This window comes from Nylanderia fulva, unplaced genomic scaffold, assembly GCF_048542155.1.
Source record: "Nylanderia fulva isolate GAGA-0341 unplaced genomic scaffold, ASM4854215v1 Scaffold284, whole genome shotgun sequence".
Classification (NCBI taxonomy): domain Eukaryota; kingdom Metazoa; phylum Arthropoda; class Insecta; order Hymenoptera; family Formicidae; genus Nylanderia; species Nylanderia fulva.
This window is the reverse complement of record NW_028190352.1, coordinates 120,919-139,666: the sequence shown is the minus strand read 5'-3', so window position 1 is coordinate 139,666 and position 18,748 is coordinate 120,919. Positions and strand designations below refer to the sequence as shown.

Genomic DNA, 18,748 nt, shown 5'->3' with positions numbered 1-18,748 from the left:
AAAATACTGCGCAGGAGGGGTGACGAGGTTTATGTGAAATGGCTGGGATTCGACAGATTGCACAACTCTTGGATACATAAAAACAATGTTATTTAACAAAATTAAACAATCATATATAGTAGGCCAACTAAACGAGCAAATAAATAAGATGTAAAAAATTTTTTTATTAATAGTTAAATCATTAAATTAACATTCCGTTACAGAATCGATATAAATTGTAAACGTTTCGACTGCACTACAGTCTTTATCAATACATAAAAATTAAATATTAATATATAAAGTTAGATGTTAAAAATACAAAGTTAGTTAAATATTAAAATATAAAATTGAAACGATTCTTCGCTGTTGACCAATAGATATGCAAGGCGATTGGTCTGAGATGCCAAGTTATGCGACATTTGAGCATGCTACGGATATAATACGCGAATTAAATCAATGTCAGAAAAAATTAAAAAATCTTTCAACTTACATTATCGTTTTAACAAGTCCTTTTCCCCGATATTTCAAGTGTGTGTTGCGAAGTCTGAATACCAAATGTCAAAATAGAGAGCGTGATGTATTTATTTATTACCAATGTTTTTTCTAAATTATGATTCAGCAAATTTTTTAAGTATGTCAAAATAACTACTGTCTAACAATTCGGTGTCTGTATTTAAATTAATTCCATTTTTCTGTTCTTTAATGTGGATCATTTCAGATATTAGTCTTTTTTGGTAATTCTTTTCATGATCCATAATTTTAATATTGTCCCAGTCAAATGTATGTTGTTCGTTTAGAATGTGTTCCGTGATAACCGAATGTCTAGCAGAGTCTAATTTAATATTATTTTTATGTTCTTTAAGTCTCGTTCCTAACTGTCTTTTTGTCTGTCCGACATATGTGGCGTCACAATCGTTGCAATTCAATTTGTAAATAACGTTAGAATTCGTGGGGCAATTATTTTTGTCCTTTTGAACTCTTATGAAGTCATTTAATTTTTTAATGCAACGATATCCTACCACTACGTCAGGTCTTCTTATTGCTGAAGCAACTTTCTCAGATATTGATTCTATATATGGTATGACAAAATATTTAATGTTAGTATTAGTATTATTAGTATCTGTTATATTGTTATTATTAGGCTTGTTAAATTTCTTAGTTGAGAGATTTTTTAATCTGCGTTTTATTTCTGTGAAAATTAGATCAAGAGGATAACCGTTGGATAGCAAAATGTTAATAGCTTTTATATTTTTTTTGTGAAATTGCGGATGTGATAGTAATAAAGCTCTATCTACCAAGTTATAAATTGTTCCTATTTTATGACAAGTCGGATGATTCGAAAAAAATGAAAGTAATCTACCTGAGAATGTCTTTTTTGTGATACCAATCTAAATAAATTTTGTTATCTATTACTTTGATCATTATGTCTAAAAAGCTTATACAACGATTATCCTCCTTTTCCCATGTAAATTGTAGATCTTGCATTAAACGGTATCAATAATAGATGGCATTTTATAGAGTCACACACAAAGATTCCCAAAAATGAATTCATAGGTATGATAAAATTTATATTAACTTCTACATTTTTCACTTTTAATAACATAACTTACAAACAAATTTATGGGACTCCTATGGGTTCCCCACTTTCTCCGATCATTGCCGATATAGTCATGCAGGACTTGGAAACATCAGTAATTAGTAATTTAAATTGCGAAATGACTTTCTATTTCCGTTATGTAGACGACATTATTTTATGCACTTCCGCTGACAATATTACATATGTTTTGAACAAATTCAACAATTATAACGATAGACTACAATTTACATTGGAAAAGGAGGATAATCGTTGTATAAGCTTTTTAGACATAATGATCAAAGGAATAGATAACAAAATTTATTTAGATTGGTATCACAAAAAGACATTCTCAGGTAGATTACTTTCATTTTTTTCAAATCATCCGACTTGTCATAAAATAGGAACAATTTATAACTTGGTAGATAGAGCTTTATTACTATCACATCCGCAATTTCACAAAAAAAATATAGAGAAAGCTATTAACATTTTGCTATCCAACGGTTATCCTCTTGATCTAATTTTCACAGAAATAAAACGCAGATTAAAAAATCTCTCAACTAAGAAATTTAACAAGCCTAATAATAACAATATAACAGATACTAATAATACTAATACTAACATTAAATATTTTGTCATACCATATATAGAATCAATATCTGAGAAAGTTGCTTCAGCAATAAGAAGACCTGACGTAGTGGTAGGATATCGTTGCATTAAAAAATTAAATGACTTCATAAGAGTTCAAAAGGACAAAAATAATTGCCCCACGAATTCTAACGTTATTTACAAATTGAATTGCAACGATTGTGACGCCACATATGTCGGACAGACAAAAAGACAGTTAGGAACGAGACTTAAAGAACATAAAAATAATATTAAATTAGACTCTGCTAGACATTCGGTTATCACGGAACACATTCTAAACGAACAACATACATTTGACTGGGACAATATTAAAATTATGGATCATGAAAAGAATTACCAAAAAAGACTAATATCTGAAATGATCCACATTAAAGAACAGAAAAATGGAATTAATTTAAATACAGACACCGAATTGTTAGACAGTAGTTATTTTGACATACTTAAAAAATTTGCTGAATCATAATTTAGAAAAAACATTGGTAATAAATAAATACATCACGCTCTCTATTTTGACATTTGGTATTCAGACTTCGCAACACACACTTGAAATATCGGGGAAAAGGACTTGTTAAAACGATAATGTAAGTTGAAAGATTTTTTAATTTTTTCTGACATTGATTTAATTCGCGTATTATATCCGTAGCATGCTCAAATGTCGCATAACTTGGCATCTCAGACCAATCGCCTTGCATATCTATTGGTCAACAGCGAAGAATCGTTTCAATTTTATATTTTAATATTTAACTAACTTTGTATTTTTAACATCTAACTTTATATTTTAATATTTAATTTTTATGTATTGATAAAGACTGTAGTGCAGTCGAAACGTTTACAATTTATATCGATTCTGTAACGGAATGTTAATTTAATGATTTAACTATTAATAAAAAAATTTTTTACATCTTATTTATTTGCTCGTTTAGTTGGCCTACTATATATGATTGTTTAATTTTGTTTAATTTATACGAGCCTTTCATTAATTAATGTTATTTAATGTATTTTATTCAATCATTGTATAACATAATATATATTGTATAACATATATGAAATATATGAAATATATAACAAAATATATGTAATTCTTATTAATACGTCCTTACAATTTACAATGGTATTCGATAATGTCCCCACGGCAAGGTGTCGGTCGAATCAGGTACGACATACCGCTTGTCGTCGTAGGGACTTAGAGCAATTTTCGTCTCGCTGATGGTATACACTTTATGCAATTTCGATCTTATACATGACTGTTGACGCGTCATTTCAATCTCGTCATTAAGACAGCGTGTATAATCGTCGAATGTTATACTACGCGCTACGACGTTACTTTTGACACCTTTTGCCTTTTTAGTGTCCTTTTTACCATCCACCCGCAAAGCATACATTTTTGCTCTAAGCCCGACGAATTCGGTCATTATCGCGCCGTTATTCTCATCTTTCATCAGACCCGGCACCTTTTTATTCGCAAGCGGTATACCGTACGCATTATTCGCGGCGTAATCGCTGGTATCGAATCGAGCGATGTCGCGTTTCAAATTTTCATAGACATCCTGACATTCAATTTGATATATTAAACTATCCGTGTCGGTGTACATTACTCTACAATTGTCACGATAGAGCGGTGACATGTATTCGTGGTGAAATTCATAAAGACATACTTTTGATACGTCGAGTATGCACATGCCGACGTAGATTGGTTTGTAGAATTTAACTTCGAGTTTGCGTTATTCTATGGCAACTAATTTTTCCGAAAATATGCTTGTACTATGAAAATTTGGTTTAGCGATCATTGCCTCCGCACCGTACCGTCCGTCCCATTTTGTTAATAATTTTACATCCATATGATTGCGCACATTTTTCATCGTCTTGCCGAATACCGCGTTATTCATCAATTTATATAAATTTTCAAAATCGTTTTTCGCTCGTGTTCTAAACTGTGTGTTGAGTTCGATGTATTTTTGAAGCCACGCTGACTGCGTGAATTGTATGCGATATATTTTTGTTATGCGTAGCCCGTGGCGCGTGCACTGCTGCAGATTACGATAGTGTATTACGTAGCGCTTCTTATCGTAAAGCGTTGCGAGGAGTTTATACTCCCGCTTGCCGGGCGGCTTATCGCACGTCGGGCAAAACGGTAGGTCAATGTGCGCGTCATGAAGATGCTGCGGATACTCTAAATCTACTTCGAGAACATAGCCTATAGGTGAATCGAACGCGATAGATGATACGTCAAAATTCGATATATCGTCGACCCACCGAAAATCGGCATATGGCAATGGTTGACACATTGCCCATCCGTACAAATTATTTACATCAAAATACATGAGGTACGATGAAGGTTTCGATGGATCGTACGATTGCATGTACTTGTTATTTGCCTGTGCGTATCGACTTGAACATTGACTAAGGCCGCCGCGTATACCTCGTTCGACAAACATTACCATGTCAATGTCTGTTAATAATTCAAATTTATATTTGTATGTTTTAACATGGCGTCCCATGTATATCCGGGGAGAGTATAATAATACGCGGGATCGAGTCCTTAATTTTTTATACAACTGTCGCGAAAATTTTCAAATATGTCTGCCAATAACAAGACATCAATTTTTAAATATAAATCGCTATATTCGCCTCGCGTTCGAAGGGAAAATCGGCTCCAGACGGTCTCGGCGTGCGCGTAATCACTCTAGGATACTGTCGCCAGTCAGGGAACTGTAAAATGAGTTGCGCGGCGGTAAACGTGTGTCTTGTAATCTGTCCACGCAGTATATGTATTCGTATGGAAAGACACCCTTTCGTGTCAATAAATTGAATTTTTCACTAGTTAAATTTTGATATTCCGAATGTAAAATTTTTAGTTTATCTTTATCCAAAAATGACGCTAATTTGTCAAGACTAGCACTGAGAAACTTATACGAATCGATAAAGCGTAATTTGATATAATCTTTGCATTTTTGTCTTGTGTCAATCTAACAGTTTTCGAGAATGATATATGTAACGGTTCACCTTTCCCGACGTCGCGGATCGGCTCGCCGGTTCCAGGATTCGGGAGGAAGGGGGAGATTCAGACTCGCTTATTCCTTATTAACAATGCTTTGGTTTATTCAAAAAGAAACAAATAAACAAAATGTTTGTTGGCATAAAGCCTAAATAGAGAAACTTATTGACTACTCGGTATAAACAAAATGTTTGTCGGCATAAGGCCTTAAAAAGAGAAACTTATTGACTACTCGGCATAAACAAAATGCGGAGGCGTGTAGCCTGTAGCGGTGTCCGGAAAAGATTTACAAATTACCCGGTATAACTTAGAGATATGGTGTACGGAGGCGTATAGCTTATAGCAGGAAGAAACCGGAAACCGGGAAACCCGGCGTAATGACGAGAAACCCGTCACCCGGTGTATAGCAGGAAGAGACCGGAAACCGGGAAACCCGGCGTAACAACGAGAAACCCGTTGCCCGGCGTGTAGCAGGAAGAGACCGGAAACCGGGAAACCCGGCGTAACAACGAGAAACCCGTTGCCCGGCGTGTAGCAGGAAGACGGAACCGGAAACCCGGCGTAACAACCCGTGCGTGTAAACCAAACGAGGAAACAACCGTTGCCCGGCGTGTAGCAGGAAGAGACCGGAAACCGGGAAACCCGGCGTAACAACGAGAAACCCGTTGCCCGGCGTGTAGCAGGAAGAGACCGGAAACCGGGAAACCCGGCGTAATGACGAGAAACCCGTCCCCGGTGTGATAGCAGGAAGAGACCGGAAACCGGAAACCCGGCGTAACAACGAGAAACCCGTTGCGCGTGTAGCAGGAAGACCGGAAACCGGGAAACCCGGCGTAACACGAGAAACCCGTTGCCGGCGTGTAGCAGGAAGAGACCGGAAACCGGGAAACCGGCGTAATGACGAGAAACCCGTCACCCGGTGTATAGCAGGAAGAGACCGGAAACCGGGAAACCCGGCGTAACAACGAGAAACCCGTTGCCCGATACTAAAGGTAGGAGGCCAGAAACCGAGAAACCCGGCGTAACAACGAGAAGCCCGTTGCCTGGCTAGGAGGTCCGGAACAGGACTGGTGCCGGCTCATCCGTCGAGCCGGCTTATATACCCTGCCGGCGGTTCCCCCACTCTACATCGAGGCTGTGGTGGGGATAACGCCGGCGTCGTAGTGGGGCGCCTCTGGGGGTTGTAGTGGGGCGCCCCTGGGGTAGGGTGACCCGTGTATCAGTTATGTTTTTGTGCTTAGGGGCGCCTTAGGCGCCATAGCCTCAAATGGCGGGCGGGTGATCGGCCCGCGAGGCGTTAGTAACGGACACGCCGTTACACTACCCCCTCTCTAGACGGCGGATCGTACGGGGTCGGCCGAATCGGTCGAACCGTATTATCCACCGTCCAGTGGGGGAGGTGGCTTGGAACTTCCGAGTAGCGTGGGCGCAGTGCCACGGGACCGCCACCACGTGCCCGTCGTCAAGGGTAACCATGACGACAGGCGACGCGGGAGGCGGCCTGCGGACCTCCCGAGCTGGTGGTTGGGAGGAGGGTGCCGCCACTGCTGTGACGGCCCCCACCCCCGCCACCCTCTCGGGAATGGCCCGGGCTGGCTGCGCCCGAGGAACGGCGGGACGCCGCGGTAGTTCGGCCCGGACTCCCCTCGGCCGTGGACCCGGCGGTGGCGGTGGCGCGGTCAGCAGGATAGCCCTTCGGCGCTCCTGCTGCACGTCCGACCGCTGGACCGAGACCCCCGGCCGAGGGAGCCGGACCGACGCCGCTGGGGCCTGGTTGACAGGCGGCCCCTTTGGCTCGTTAGCCGTTCCTTCACTCTCCTCCGAGGAGGAGATATCACCAAAAAGCGCTTTGATGGTCGGTTGACTCATCGCAGCAATATGAGCCGGGTCATTGACCCGGCCCCCCTTATATACCCCTACGGGGGGTCTTTGAGTGCGAGAAACCGAATTCCCCCTGCGGACCCTAGCGGCGGGGGGTCGGACCTCGTGGCCCGTCTGTATCATTATCGACCGTGTCGGTGGTTAGTCGCGAGAGCGCCGCGAGATGGCGCGCGGTGCGCTGGGGGGCCCGTAGCGGCAGGGCCCGTGCTTACGCCTGGTGATTTTATCGGCCGAGTCGGGGGGTTGATACCGGAAGCCGCGAGATGGCGTGGGAGGTATGGCGCTGGAAGAATTACGGCGGCTGGCCCTGTCCTACGCCCCGACGGTTTCCTCGTCCTCTTCCTCGGATGCCGCCTTGAGGTCCTGCACATGGATGTGGCGGTGCCATCGTCCTCGGGCGTCCTTGAGGTCAACGATTACGGGGGATACGATCCTCCGGACAGTCATCGGTCCGCTGTACTTCGGGGCCAGCTTGGCGTTGAACGCGTTGGCCTTGCTGGACAGGGGACGGTCGCGTTTCCAGACGCGTTCGCCCGGCTGCGGTCGCCAGTCTCGTCGCCGTAGGTTGTACGGCTTCTCTTGCCGCTGGAAGGCCCGGGCGAGGTGGATTCGGACCACCTTGTAGGCGTCCTCCAACTGGGTCTGGCGGGTGCTTGGTCCTGGTGCTGGTGCGGTTCCTGGTCGATCCTCTGGATGTGGGCGGGCGAGCTCTTAGCCGTGCAGGATGTAGGCCGGAGTGTATCCGGTGGCCTCATGTCGGGCGGTGTTGATGGCGAACTGTAAGGCGGGGATTCGCTCGTCCCAGTCTTTGTGCCGCCGGCCTACGTACTGGCTGATCATTGTTTTAACCGTACGGTTCGCTCGCTCTACCGGATTGCATTGCGGAGTGTACACGGGGGATGTCCGATGTTGTATCCCGTAGGAAGCTAGCAAGGCCTTAATGCGTTGCGCGACGAACTGAGTCCCGTTATCGGACACCAGGGCGACCGGACACCCTGTGCCGGTATATCAGGTGGTCGGTGAGTGCTCGGGCTACGGCTACGGCGGTGGCTTTTCTGAGCGGGACCATCTCGATCCACTTACTGAACCGGTCTTGAATGGTTAATAGCCAGGTATGGCCGCTAGTGGATCGAGGCAGGGGACCGATCAGGTCTACGGCGGCTTGTTCCCATGGTGCGCGGACGGAGGTGGCCATCATCCGTCCAGCCGGTCGTTGTTGACTGACTTTGTGCCGCGCACAATTAGCGCACCCTCGGACGTACCGGGCAATTTCCCGAAACATGCCGGGCCAGTAATATAGCTGGGCCACCCGAGCCAATGTTTTGGAAATGCCTAGGTGCCCGGCGGCCGGGTCGTCGTGCATTCGCTGAAGCAGGGCGGGTCGTTGGTCTGTAGGCACGCACTGCTTCCATTGCTCCTCGGCTGGTGTTTCCCGGAAGTCCAGATCGTGGAGTACATGCCTGTACAATCGTTGATCCTGGATTTTATAGTCCGGGTGATCGGTCGGATGTCTCCGTACTTCGGCTAGTTTACGGTGGTACCACCGGCATTTCGGCCGGGTCACCGCCAAAGCTTCCGGGAGGCGGGAGAGGGCATCTGCCACCTGGTTAAGTGTCCCGCGCCGGTACTGGATGTCGAAATCATGTTGTTGTAATTCGAACATCCAGCGGGCTAGTCGTCCGGTAGGGGCCTCGATGTGTTGTAACCACTTTAAAGCTTGGTGGTCAGTCACGACGGTGAATCGGTAGCCCTCGAGGTAATCCCGTATCCGGCGTATACCCCACACGACAGCCAAGCACTCTAGTTCGGTAGCGCTATAATTCTTCTCGGCTGCGTTGAGGGTCCGGCTGGCGTACGCGATAACCCGCTCTCCTTCGCCGAGGTGTTGGGTTAATACGGCCCCTAACCCGTGGGCGCTGGCGTCGGTTTGTAGTAGAAATGGTCGCGCAAAATCTGGACAGGCGAGGACAGGTGCGGTGGTTAAGGCCTGTTTTAGTTTCCGGAACGCGGTTTCTTCTTCTTTTGCCCAGGTCCAGCGCGCTCTCTTTTTAGTGAGTCGAGTGAGAGGGGCGGCGATAGTGGAGAAGTCAGCGATGAATCGGCGGTACCATGACGCTACCCCCAGAAATTGCCGAACCCTGCGGAGGGTCGTGGGGGCAGGCCAATCGGTAATGGCTCGCACTTTCTCTGGGTCCGTCCGGATTCCGTGCCGATCGATAACGTGTCCGAGGTACCGGAGACTTGGCCGGCAGAAGTGACACTTTTCTGGGTTGAGACGGAGTCGGGCGTCACGGAGGCGGCGAAAGACTTCGGCCAAGTGGCCTAGGTGCTCCTCGAAAGTACGGGATGCGACAACTATGTCGTCCAAGTAGACGAGGACGTGTGGCTCTAATTCGGGTCCTAGCACGGTGTCGAGCAGCCGTTGGAAGGTGGCCGGTGCTGAATGCAGTCCGAATGGCATGACGCGGAACTGCATCAGCCCTCTCCCTGGCACCGTGAAGGCGGTTGCGGGGCGGCTCTCCGGAGTTAGTGGCACTTGCCAATACCCGCTGCGTAGGTCCAACGTGGACAAGTAGTGTGCGCCTCGTAGCTTATCCAAGGTGGCGGCAATGTGAGGCAGCGGGTATGCATCTTTCTCGGAGGCCGCGTTTAATCGGCGGAAGTCTATACAAAATCGGTAGGTCCCGTCTTTCTTCTTTGCCAGCACTATCGGAGAGCTCCAGGCGCTGGTGGAGGGCTCGATGACTCCTTCGGCTTCCATCTTTTGGACCTCTTGGTCGATCACGGCTTGCATGGCCGGATTACGGGGCCGATATCGTTGTTTAATGGGCGGCCCCGGTTTTAGCCGAATTTGGTGCGTGGCTTTGTCGGTCGGGCCGCGGACCGATTCGAACTTTGGAAGTTCGTTATTTAGATAGGCCTGTAGCCTTAGCGCCTCGCTGGTAGTTCCTGGGCTGATACTGGCTGTCGCGATTCCATCTTTGGTTGTTGTCTCGGTGACAGGTCTGGGCGGCGGGCGCAGCTCGACTCCTAATTTCGCCCAGAGGTCTATGCCTATTAGTACGGCGTTGTCTAGTTGTGGTAGTACGGAGAAGCGGTGGCGGTACGATTTCCCTCGTAACCTGACCGTTGCTTCGATCGTCTCGGCAATGGGGACTTGCGTCCCGTCGGCCAGGCGTATCTGGGCTGCCTTGAGATCTGGGCTAGACGGTGTGCGGTTGATTCGGCGGGCCGTTTCAGCGTTTACGAATGAGATCTCTGAGCCGGAATCGAGGAGGCCCCAAAAATGTTGTCCGGCGATCTGGATCCGGAGGTGCGGTCTCGGGTTGTATTTTAGGCCAAGTCGGGCTGGACGACGGCCGCGACGTCTCCGGCCCGCACCCCGTTTCCCGTCGGGGGGTGGCAGTCACGGGTGAGGACCCCGTCTTGCCACATCTCGAGCAGAATTTCTTTCGGAGGTCGCTGGCAGTGCAGGCGTGTATGTCCTCGTTGCTTGCACCTCCAGCAACATTCTTCCCGACTGTAGACCGCGGAAGCTACGACCGGGGTGTGGCTTTGCGGCACGTCCCTTCGTCGTTCCTGTCTCCGGCGGTCGGCCTCTTCGTATTCGGTGGCTCGGATGCTCAGATCCCCGACGCTGAGCACGTCCGCCCGACGGATGTACAATTGGTACTCCGGAACCATGTTTTCGTAGAGCTGTTCCAGTTGGTCTAGGGGTGAATATCCCCCGGCGCGCCGCATCATGATCAGGACCTCGGTGGCGTACTTTTGGAAGGACTCTTTAGGGCGTTGTTGACGTCCCTGGATCGTCCTTTTCATCTGTCTCTCATACCCGCTTGGCAGGTATTGCTGGCGGACAGCTTGGCAAAAGTCGGCCCAGCTGGCTATGGTATCGCGGATGTTGCGATACCACAGCAGGGCGTCTCCCCGTAAGAGTTCGGGTAGCCCTAACAGCATCTGGGCGTCGGTGTAGCCGTAGCCCAGGCACAGCTCTTCCGTACGCTCGAGGAATGCCAGGGGGTCCTTGCCCTCGAAGTGGCACCCCCATTTTCGGATCTGATCCATGATCCTGGCCGGTTCAACAGGTGTCGGGGTGGTAGCTTCTTCGTCTTTGGTTGGGCTTCCGGTGGCCATTTCGACGTTGATAGTGGGCACAGGTAGGTGAGTTCGAAATAGCGCGGGGTTTTGCCCGACAAATCGGCGGAGGCGTCGGCGGACCTCGTCTAAAGTTCCTTGGCTATCGATTCCGTGTCTTTTGGCCAAGGCAATAGCTTCGGATTTTGATAATTGATTTACCCACGCGGGCATCTGGATAGACTTAAGCGAGTCGGGATCTCCACTGGGCAGGTCCCTGTTCGGGCGCCATGTAACGGTTCACGTTTCCCGACGCCGCGGATCGGCTCGCCGGTTCCAGGATTCGGGAGGAAGGGGGAGATTCAGACTCGCTTATTCCTTATTAACAATGCTTTGGTTTATTCAAAAAGAAACAAATAAACAAAATGTTTGTTGGCATAAAGCCTAAATAGAGAAACTTATTGACTACTCGGTATAAACAAAATGTTTGTTGGCATAAAGCCTTAAATAGAGAAACTTATTGACTACTCGGCATAAACAAAATGCGGAGGCGTGTAGCCTGTAGCGGTGTCCGGAAAAGATTTACAAATTACCCGGTATAACTTAGAGATATGGTGTACGGAGGCGTATAGCTTATAGCAGGAAGAAACCGGAAACCGGGAAACCCGGCGTAATGACGAGAAACCCGTCACCCGGTGTATAGCAGGAAGAGACCGGAAACCGGGAAACCCGGCGTAACAACGAGAAACCCGTTGCCCGGCGTGTAGCAGGAAGAGACCGGAAACCGGGAAACCCGGCGTAACAACGAGAAACCCGTTGCCCGGCGTGTAGCAGGAAGAGACCGGAAACCGGGAAACCCGGCGTAACAACGAGAAACCCGTTGCCCGGCGTGTAGCAGGAAGAGACCGGAAACCGGGAAACCCGGCGTAACAACGAGAAACCCGTTGCCCGGCGTGTAGCAGGAAGAAACCGGAAACCGGGAAACCCGGCGTAACAACGAGAAACCCGTTGCCCGGCGTGTAGCAGGAAGAGACCGGAAACCGGGAAACCCGGCGTAATGACGAGAAACCCGTCACCCGGTGTATAGCAGGAAGAGACCGGAAACCGGGAAACCCGGCGTAACAACGAGAAACCCGTTGCCCGGCGTGTAGCAGGAAGAGACCGGAAACCGGGAAACCCGGCGTAACAACGAGAAACCCGTTGCCCGATACTAAAGGTAGGAGGCCAGAAACCGGGAAACCCGGCGTAACAACGAGAAGCCCGTTGCCTGGCTAGGAGGTCCGGAACAGGACTGGTGCCGGCTCATCCGTCGAGCCGGCTTATATACCCTGCCGGCGGTTCCCCCACTCTACATCGAGGCTGTGGTGGGGATAACGCCGGCGTCGTAGTGGGGCGCCCCTGGGGTAGGGTGACCCGTGTATCAGTTATGTTTTTGTGCTTAGGGGCGCCTTAGGCGCCATAGCCTCAAATGGCGGGCGGGTGATCGGCCCGCGAGGCGTTAGTAACGGACACGCCGTTACATATATATTTTTCCTTTGTTATCGGCAATAATTCGATTTCCCCTTCGAACGCTGTGGCTATGTCCTCGATAATGAAATGCGCGTCGTAGCCGGACAGATTGTGAAAGACTATAGGAATACAAAATGATTCTTTGTAATTTAAGTTACAATTTGAGTGCGCGGGGCCTCTGTACCGCCCGGTGAGGTGGCAATGATCGCGAACGTGTGTATCGTCTTCGTCAAACGGTTTTTCGCATATATGACAATGTGTTGCGCTGCGAAATTTTGCCCACTCGTCAGGCGTTAAATTTATCATGGGGACATTGGTCGTTAAAATATTTTTTACGCGGATTGCTAAATTTTTAAGCTGTTCGGCGAACCACGCGACGCAATCGACACTATGGCGGGAATTGTATGTGGACAACGAACTGTCATACGAACACTGTACGTAATACGCGATGCTGAATACTTGATGGTGTTGATAATTTTTGGCATCTTTGGTCTTTGCCAAAACACACTCGAGATCGGCGTACACTACAAACGGCAGCCGCTCCTTCCTCGTGTAATTGTCGAAGCTGAGCCACTTGTCCTTGTCGCTCGGCAATCGGATAGCACAGTCGTTCAATTTCCCGCAATCTTCCGTATGCGCTTGCAATTTATCCGCCGCTCCGAAATAGTGTAAACATCTGTAAAAAATAAAAAATTTAATTAGAAATATTTTAAATATAATTTAAGTTTAATAAATATATACTTACCGATCGCAGATAAATTTTCTACATTTGTGTTTGCTCAGTTGTGAGCTCACGAGGCGAGACAGATTTTTTATCAAAAAACAAAACGACGCTGTTTTCGTCTTCCACGTACAGCAGATTGACGTGTCTGTCCTTCTTTTTTTCCGAAAGACGTAGCGGGACGATGTTCTCGTTGTCGATGATGTACACGTTTACGGAGATGTCGTTTGCAAGTTCGAATTTTTTAATTTGATTCACAGTCACTGGAAACTCAATGTTTTGGAGATTCAGCACTGTGGTGTAATGCGGATAGGAGGATTCTCGTTCCATATGTCTTTCAGCGGGGTACAGAGCGGCTACCACTGACCATGCGAAACACGCATTGTCCGCTGATAGCACATTAACAACCGCTCTTTTTACCATAATTTTTTGCGGTAATTTGACATGGCATCCAGCGCGCATTGGATTATACTTGTTGATATTTACTGTCAAATCTATTATCCGCGACAATGTCCAGCCGCTATCGCGTTCCTGGAAATCTTCTAGCGATGCTAGCGTGGGCTCGATTACGCGGCGCTCGTACCACTCGCGTACATCGGACGTGCGAAAGAGTTCAAAGTTTCTCGTATTAATACTTTTATTGGCACGCTTGTCACCGGACACAAATTCGCCGTTGAAAACAGTGTTCACTTTTACACTGATGTGTCTCTGCAGCACATTCTCCACGTTCTCGACTATAATGTCTGCTGCATTTTCCAAAAACTGACGCGGTTCGATATAGTTGACGTTAATTACCGCATCGGTAAGTATACGGCTATCGAACGCCGTATCGATCTCGCGCCAAACAAGTCTTTGCGCGTTATTGCCGCCGCCGCTGCCACTAGGTATGGATCCACCACTAAACATGGATTCACCGACATACTGTCTCTGCAAGCGCACCTTCGCACCCTCGAGTCGCGCTATTCTTGCCACGAGAGATTGCCTATGTCCAATCGAGATACGCGGACGCTTGACACGGCTGCGTTCTTCCAGTTCTTCGATAAACCGTTCGCACTCTTGCAGCCATCCGAAATATTCGCCCAAGGTGCCCACTTGGCGGGAACGCTCCAACAGGTCGCGTTCAACATTCTCCGCGTTCTCCATTTTTTTATGTCTGGCACTTTTTCACACTTTTAACCTCAGCCTATTTTCGCTGACATTCGCTGCAATCCCTGATCATCGGTGCTGGACCGTCAATATGCGTTCGCATCCACGGCCGATTGTAATGTTCGAGGCAGCGACGATATGTCTGAACCTCCGGATCCGTCTTGATATGCTCTGGAAGCTTGTCTCACAAATGCTCTACGAAATATCCGCATTTTTGTAGTAAAACAATCTTCGGAATATATTGTAACTGTTCGGCACTTAAACTGAGAATGTCGGAAGCACTTGATAGCATGACAAACATCTTGAATGAAGAGAGCGTGCGCTCGCCAGTGGTACTATGGCCCGGCAGCGGCATCGGTCCTCGTTATATATCCCAATCAACCCTTTGTTCGTCAACGTACGAACGAGAAAAATTTAGATGACGTAAATTTTCGGCGCTTGTTTTGTTTATAAATTCCTGCAGCCGCTGGTTATCGGCGCTGGTATTTCTTAGAAATATACGTATAGATCATGTATCAACCCCCTTGATTGTCGGCGTATGCCAAGCGGTGGCCCTTCTTAAAATTTGATTATCTTAGATTTTCAGAGAACTGATTGTCGGCGCTCGGATCCAAGCGGTCCTTCTTAGAATTTAATTATATTTCTTAGAAATATACAGATAACGTTTGGGGGAAGAAACGCAACCCCCTTGATTGTCAGCGCATGCCAAGCGGTGGCCCTTCTTAGAATTTGATTATATTTCTTAGAAATATACAGATAACGTATGAGGAGAAGAAACGCAACCCCCCCCCCCGATTGTCGGCAGCCCTTTTGTAATAGATATTGTTTATCTTTTGTTTATAAACATAAACGTATGAAGAGAAGAAACGCAACCCCCCCCCCCCCGATTGTCGGCAGCCCTTTGTAATAGATATTGTTTATCTTTTGTTTATAAACATAGATAAGCTTATCTGCTGATAAGACCCCCCGCCCGCGTGACGTCATACCCCCTCGCCCCCGAAAACCCCCCCGCCCCGCACCCCCCTCAGAGGACCCGGGTTAGAACCCCCATACTATTCCTACTTAGGTCCTTGTAAATAAACGGCCGTCGCTCCCCGTGTCGGGTGCCGTCCACCGGTCGCAGCTCCTCGAACTGCTCCCTCAGCGTCCTTGCGAAGTCGGCCGCGTCGTCCTCGTTGTCCACAGGTCGTCGGCCCAGGAATTGCCCTGGGATCCTCAGCGTCTGGCCGTACACCAGCTCCGCTGCGGTCGCCTGCAGGTCGTCTCTCCACGCTGCTCGGATCCCGAGCAGCACCGTCGGCAGCGCCTCCGTCCAGCGATCATTCTGCCGGCATTTGATTGCCGCCTTGAGCTGGCGATGTAACCTCTCAACCATTCCATTGGCCTGCGGGTGGTACGCCGTCGTCCTCAGGTGCTGCACTCCTGTCATCTCGCTCAGCCGTCGAAAGAGATGGGACTCGAACTGGCGCCCCTGGTCCGTTGTTACTCGCACGGGCGCCCCGAATCTGCAAACCCATCCCTCGTAGAATGCTCTTGCGACCGTCTCCGCCTCCTGGTCTCGTAGTGCGAACGCCTCCGGCCACCGTGTGAGAAGCGGTCCACGCACGTGAGGCAATATCGCATGCCCTCTGAGACGGGCATCACGATAATGTCCAGGTGTACGTGCTCGAATCTGCTCGATGGTACTGCAAATTTTCCTAATGGCGCCGAGACATGTCGAGAGATCTTCGAACGTTGACAGGGCACGCATGCACGCGCCCAGCTGCGGCAGTCAACGTTCATCGACGGCCAGACGTAGCGCTGCGCCACGAGTCTGCCCGTCGCCTTGATTCCTGGGTGTGCCAGGTCGTGCACCAAGTTGAATGCGGCCCGCCAAAACGGCCTTGTCAAAAACGGCCGCGGTGTCGATGTCGTCGTATCGCAGTAAACTTGTATCCCCGTTCCGGGAATCTGCACTTTCTCGAGTTTTATTCCGGTCTCTCGCCTTGTATAATCGTCGAGTTCTTTGTCAGTCCCCTGCGACTCCGCTAGTGCAGCGTAGTCCAGGGGAGAATTCAGCTCCTCGACTCGTGATAACGCATCCGCCACGACGTTCTCCTCGCCTGTCACGTGCCGAATGTCGGTTGAGAACTGCCCGATAAGGTCCAAGTGGCGGAACTGGCGCGGCGTGCTCTTCTCCGGTCGTTGACGAAAGGCGTAGATCAACGGTTTGTGATCCGTGTAGATCACAAACGCGCGCGCCTCCAGCATGTATCGAAAGTGTTTGACCCCCAGGTAGATTGCCAGCAGTTCTCTGTCGAACGCGCTGTACTTCATCTCGGATGGGCTTAGCTTTTTCGAGAAGAAGGCTAACGGCTCCCATCCGTCGCTGCCACGCTGTTGCAAAGTCGCGCCGATGCTCTGCTCCGACGCGTCAGTGAACAGGGCGAGCTCTGCGTCTAACCTGGGGTGTCGCAAGAGCGCGGCCTGTGCCAAGCTCTCTTTCGAATCCTTGAATGCCTTCTGCGCTCGCGGCGTCCACGATATCGCCGCTTTTCCCTTGACGTTGCCGTGGAGGAGATCGTTCAACGGCGCTAGCATTTCGGCAGCTTTTGGCAGGAATCGTCGGTAGAAGTTGAGCATGCCTAGGTAGCGTCGCAGCTCCTTCGTCGTTCCTGGCTCTCGACCCGCGAGGATCGCCTCCACACGTGTCGGCAGCGGTCGTGTTCCCCCGTCGGAAACTTCGTATCCCAGGAACTCTACCTTCTGCTGTCCGAATACGCACTTCGCGGGCTTGATAGTCACCCCGTATTCCCGCAGACGTTCGAATACTGCTCTCAGATGGTTTCGATGCTCCTCCTCCGACGTTGACGCGACCAGAATGTCATCGACGTACGCGTAACAAAAGTTTAATCCGCGTAAGACTTCGTCGATGAATCTCTGAAACGTCTGCGCCGCGTTTCTCAATCCGAATGACATGTACGGAAATTCGTACATGCCAAACGGTGTGGTGATCGCCGTCTTCGGAATGTGCTCCTCCGCCACTGGAATCTGGTGGTACGCCCGCACCAGATCTATTGTTGAAAATAGTTTTTTTCCTCCGAGGGCCTGTGCAAAATCCTCGATATGTCGCACAGGATATCGGTTCGGAATCGTCCTCGCGTTGAATGCTCTATAGTCGCCGCAAGGTCGCCATTCTTCGCTTTTTTTCGGCACCATATGTAAGGGCGCCGACCAACTGCTCTTTGAAGGTCGCGCGATTCCGGTCTCAACCATTCGTCGGAACTCCTTTTTCGCGGCCGCGAGTCGATCCGGAGCAAGTCTTCGTGGTCTGCACGCGACAGGCGGTCCCGGCGTCGTTTCAATAAAATGTCGCGTGGCGTGGATCGTTTCTTGTATTTGTCCGCTCGGCCTTGTGATGTCCGCGTATTCCACCAACAACCGGTGGTATGGCGTCTCCCCTGTGACCGTTTTAATCTGCGGTACGTCGCAATGGATACAACGCCCGCGTGCGGTCAAGCTCGTCAGCTGATCGACGAGGCGAGAATTGCGCAGATCCACGAGGAGGCCATAATGCTCGAGGAAATCGGCACCGATTATTGGCTTCGACGTCCGCGATCACGAAACGCCACGCGAAAGCCCGTCGCAATCCGAAATTCAAAGTCATGTTTTCCGTCCCGTATGTGTATATTGGTGTGCCGTTGGCGGCCGATAACTCGTAGGTCGATCTCTGTCGTGGCCCTCGAACCATCTTTTGAGGGAACACGCAGAGATCCGCGCCCGTGTCAATTAAAAATTTCGTTCTCGTATTTGTGTCAGTCACGAATAAGCGGTGCGCACTATGTTCCGGGTCGCTTGCCGCCTCTAACGTCCCGCTCCTGCGTTTCCCTGCATCTGCATCGAGCAGGGTGGTCTGCACTGCCGTGCCTCCGCTCCGAACTGCCAATGATACCAGCATACGCCGCTGGCCGGTGGACCACGGCTGCTGGATCGCGCTCGCGGGCGTGAACGTGAACGCGAACGAGGTCGCGAACGACGTCAATCATCGTCGCGATATCGGTTATCACCAATTGATTCTATCGACTTACGTATGGCCGTCAGTTGTTCTGCCATCTCTTGCTGCATCGCAAGCCGCATTTGCGCCAGTCGCACCTCCATCCTGGCTTCCAAGGCCCCGGGATCGCTCGCGCATTGCGTCTGCGGTGGCACAAATTTTGACGCCTCGGCCACTTGAAACGCCGGT

General features: G+C 49.2%; 1 protein-coding gene across 1 annotated transcript; it reads right to left on the bottom strand.

The window, feature by feature from the left end:
* Positions 1–3,303: 3,303 nt before the first annotated feature.
* LOC146722713 (uncharacterized) lies at positions 3,304–3,915 on the bottom strand. The gene has a single exon (XM_085483991.1). It carries the CDS (start codon positions 3,877–3,879, stop codon positions 3,304–3,306), a length of 576 nt encoding a protein of 191 aa, XP_085340117.1. The 5' UTR covers positions 3,880–3,915.
* Positions 3,916–18,748: the final 14,833 nt, after the last annotated feature.